Source organism: Frankliniella occidentalis, unplaced genomic scaffold (assembly GCF_000697945.3).
Source record: "Frankliniella occidentalis isolate FOCC.00 unplaced genomic scaffold, Focc_3.1 Scaffold1, whole genome shotgun sequence".
Classification (NCBI taxonomy): domain Eukaryota; kingdom Metazoa; phylum Arthropoda; class Insecta; order Thysanoptera; family Thripidae; genus Frankliniella; species Frankliniella occidentalis.
In genome coordinates this window covers 3,335,178-3,339,488 of record NW_026267131.1, presented here as the reverse complement: position 1 = coordinate 3,339,488, position 4,311 = coordinate 3,335,178, and the positions used below count along the sequence as shown (strand labels likewise).

Below are 4,311 nucleotides of genomic sequence, written 5' to 3'. Positions count from 1 at the left end.
CCCCCCCCCCCTAGACACACTCTCTTACACGAGTATTCCTCATTAATGATGCACCACGGAAACGATGTGATTACGGGGGTCGCGGATTCGGCAATTGAATGCGGAACGTATGGAAATCGCCCTCATTAAGAGATTCCCACAGTCGATCCCCTACCCTCACGAAAACCCGCACGAGAAACACTCGGCGTTTCTCACAGTCTCATCATCAGTGGCAATAAAAATGAGCGCTCCTTGAACCCACGTCGCGTGCGAGGCTGCGCCGGGCTGCGCGCGTCACCCCTTCAGCTTTCGGCCGTTATAGCGCTCGATTACTGTGAGAGATCTCGGAAGCACCCCCTTTAATCTCCTCGCCCGCTCCATGAAAACAAAAACGCCTCTCACCAGCAGAGCTCCATGATGCGCTCCTCGTGCCTGGAGCTGTTCCTCGCCATCTCCTCTTGGACGAGGCCGATAAATCGGCCGGCGCAGTGGTCCCAGCCTTCATTTACAGACGACTTGAGGAAGCAGGAGGAGTATTTGAGATACTCTGGGGGAAAAACAGAAGCGTGTGTTAAAGCCATGCACTGGCATGACATGGTAGTCCTTTCCCTTTGAAAAAAAGGAAGACATCGTTTTTACCATGAAGCTGTACAAAGGTGCCTTCCTGTTATGTGTCAACAAATAAATCAGTCGTGGAAACCCCAGAGCATTCTCATTGGACACCAGGGCTGCATAGCTTAAGGGAGTGCTGTCGGGAAGCAGGAAGCAAACAGCAGACAACAGTAGTAGATAGTAAATAGCGATAATTTTACAATTAAGCGTCCAATTTTCGGCATTAAATCTATACACTAAAAGCTTACGAACATTTTAGTTAATAGCTTACTGAGTTCGGTGTAAGTGCTCTGCTTACGCATTTTTTAATAAGCCAGTATGAACGGAGCAATGCTCCAATTTTGATGAACATTTGTAAAATCGCCAGTATTTACTGTCTGCTGCCTGCTGTTTGCTGTCTGCTTCCCAAAAGCACTCTCTTAATCTGAGAGGCCCAGCTCCCGCCAAACTTAGAGGATCTTCTAGGAGTCTAAACAGTCTATGCCCCACTGTTACGCAAGCGAAGGGCGAATGGACACGGAAAAAAAATAGTTAGTTCCCCAACCAAAATGTTAGTTGATTTCCGGATAGGTACTGTAACAGGTTTTAGCTCCAGAAATCAACATTTAGTAGAGAGAAAGACGTTGTTGTTGCGATAAAGAACGCGTTCCTTCCGTGGCCAAAGCCAGATTTCGTTCTTTCAGCAACAGCCTCTTTTTTTCTGTGGCAGCAACAACGAAGATAAGTACTCACGATCTCGGAAGGCCTTGTTCTTGCATAACATGCTGAACGTGGCTTTGGCTCCAGCCACAGTGTTCTCCACCCACTTCTGCTTGTCTTTCTCCAGGCAGTTGCGAGTGAAGTTGTCCACGCAGGTCATGCCCGTGGTGAATGCACTGCAAACAAGCAAAATAACGCACAACATGTCACAAGGAAAAATATCTCAGCTTTTATTTTTATTTTTTGAAATTGGATTTGCAATTGGTTTATTATTGTATGCTCCCCGTTCCACGCGTAATAATGCAGTGATTTCCACCGCCGTTCTCCGCGTGGCTATGCGAAGCGCACCGCTCGGCACGGGACGGCACGGCCACCCTCGACAAGAAATGTCTCATTTTTCTTCGCCCGCCTCGCGTGCTTGTGAAACCCTACCCTTGTCTGGTGGGACGGGCCGAACGGTCCCTTATCATTTCGGTGCGGCCGAGGCAAAGGATCCTCCTCAAAGTAAAAATAAAATGTAAATAATAGCGCGTTCCGAGGGCCAGCCTGGTACCTCATACTACTACGTATACACTGGTTACACTGATAAACCAAGTGTTCAACTGCTCAACACTTGTAAGTGTTCAATTTAGTTGTAGTACACTTGCAAGTGTTCAACTCGGTATTTGTGCACTTGTAAGTGTGCAACTCCTCTGATGAACACTTCCCTCACAGTAAGCGCCCGATCTGGTGAAGTGTACAACAGGAGAGTTGAACACTTACAAGAGCACAAATACCGAGTTTAACACTTGCAAGTGTACTACTACTGAATTGCGAACACTTGCAAGTATTGAACTTGTGGTTGCACACTTGCAAGTGTTGAGCAGTTGTACACTTGGTTTATCAGTGTATGTGACTTCCTTATGGCGATTGACTGGATTTAGTATTCTGAGTTGAAAGTCAAAATCCACTTGAATGTGATCAATTTCACAGGACCTCTAAACGTCAGATGCGGTTAGATGTATTTTTCGTAATACATTAAGGGGAGATGTAATTGGATTGTGATATCAGGTTGGGGAGCAGAGAGCGTATACACGGATTACAGTTAGTACTAAGGCATCTCTCGCGACGCGTTCCTCCGGTAAAACGTTCGAGTAAGTCCATGAGGTCGTTTGAAACAAATTATTATTATTGTGTGACCCGACGGGAACGGGGGCCGGAGGAGGCGCCAGCGGGGGCGACATGGATGCTTGTCCTTGACGGACGGCCCTTAATCCGCAAGGACCTGGCCGCCTGCTGCGCGGCTGCGCGTCCTGCGGAAGGACCTACGGTGATAGAGGCGAGGGAAGGGATGGCCCGGGCGGCAGCGAAATCGGTCAGGCGGTCAGCTAGCGGCCACCTGCCACTGTCTATCGCCCGAGCTGACAACTCTCTCCGGCCGGCCGTCCCCAGGGAGTTTTATCGCCGAGGGGGCGGCGGAAGAGAGAAGGACACGGGAAACCTTTACTCTTGTTCCTAATTGCAAAAGATATTTTAGGCCTCGCTGGCTTACAGACTGCATCTCAATGCATGATGTAGGTACAATGTGCACACCATGCATGCTGTTGGGTTTTCAGAGCGCCGGTCGCAAGTGCAAAGGAAATGGTATTATCTCAAATAATGGATTTTATCGACTGGCTTTTCTACAGGTGAGAGTGATTATGAACAATAAAAGGAGGTATGAATGATTGAATTACTGGGCGCATGACAATGGCTAATGTAAGCCTGGATGGTTGGGAAGGGCATTAATGCACACACGCACACACAATGGAGCGATAGAAACACAGAAACGTGTCTTTGTTTTCCTTTTGCGCTGCGTATCGCGGCGTGTCGTTTTGTCACTCAGGTAGCGCAGTCTTTACAGCCTGGGCTCGGTAATGCGTGCGCGCTTTACGAGAGGAACGGAGAGCTTTGCATGCTTAACGGCGCACCGGGCCGGCAAGGGCCGCGGCAGTAGCGAGGCGCGCGTCAGCAAAACTGGACGAGCACTTCACGAGGAGATTCAAAACGCATATTACTTCGATACTTACAAGGGAACCTTTTCAGGTGTAAATCTCCGATTTCGTTGAAACTTAGAAAATTTGAAGGTTATTTATGTAGAAATCGGATGGCACTTGAAATTTTTCCTAAACCTGACATTTTGTTTTCCCCTATATAAGGTAGGAGTAAGGTGTTAGAAAAAAAATATTTTTTGAAAAATGTGAAGCAGTGTTCTAAGGGGTAATTCGTCAAAGTAGTGCCCTATGGGCGAAAATTTTGTCCGTTTTGCTCTATTTTGCACCGTTAAAGCGGTAGAGGGATATTTGAAGCAAAAAACAGTGTCAGGCTTAAGTAAACCCCTAGTAAATGTTAAGTTTAGGAAAAATTTCAAGTGCCATCCGACTTCTAATACAATAACCTTTAAATTTTCCGAGTACCAACGAAATCGGAGATTTACACCTGAAAAGGTTCCCTTGTTAGTTATTTTTGTTCGTTCTCTTGTTTTCAGCGTCGAAAATACACTATCCATTTGCAGCAATTACTCGACACTCGACGTCGTCGGAACGGGAGAAATGAGGCTTGCCGACTGTTGTATTCCCACGGCGGGGGCGACCCCAGGGCGAAAACGATGAAAAGAAAAACAACGTCACTCGTTGCAGAGTATGAATAGAGGAGTTTTTCCGTTGAAAAACGGCGGGGAGAAGTAAGTCTCCTCGCGGCGTCCCCCCGGAGACATCGCAAGGCCAGAGCTGGCCAGTCTTAAAGTGGTAGCGAACTGCTTTGTTTGCTGTAAAGCTGGGGGACTTACGGCGCGGCGCAGCTAAGCGCGGCGCTTTCCCTTGCCGCCCGAGCGGAAGATGCGGTGTGTTCGGAGAGAGTACGAGACGCAGATGGAGACAGATGGGAGAGAGAGAGAGGGAGAGAGAGGGAGAGAGAGAGAGAGAGAGAGAGAGAGAGAGGCCTGTGATTACAGCCCCTCCCCCGTCTCAGCATTCCATTCCAGATCCCTAGCTTGTGGGCGCT

General features: G+C 48.2%; 1 protein-coding gene across 2 annotated transcripts in view; it reads right to left on the bottom strand.

Annotated features, from left to right (window-relative positions):
- LOC113207301 (uncharacterized) overlaps nt 1–4,311 on the bottom strand; it is a 71,926-nt gene that overhangs the window by 7,892 nt on the left and 59,723 nt on the right. For both annotated transcript variants that reach the window (XM_052269646.1, XM_052269674.1), the window contains exons 4-5: nt 1,324–1,466; nt 382–526 (exon numbers count right to left, since the gene is read on the bottom strand). In XM_052269646.1, coding sequence (XP_052125606.1) covers nt 382–526; nt 1,324–1,466 — 288 coding nt within the window. The remainder of the gene's footprint in view (nt 1–381; nt 527–1,323; nt 1,467–4,311) is intronic.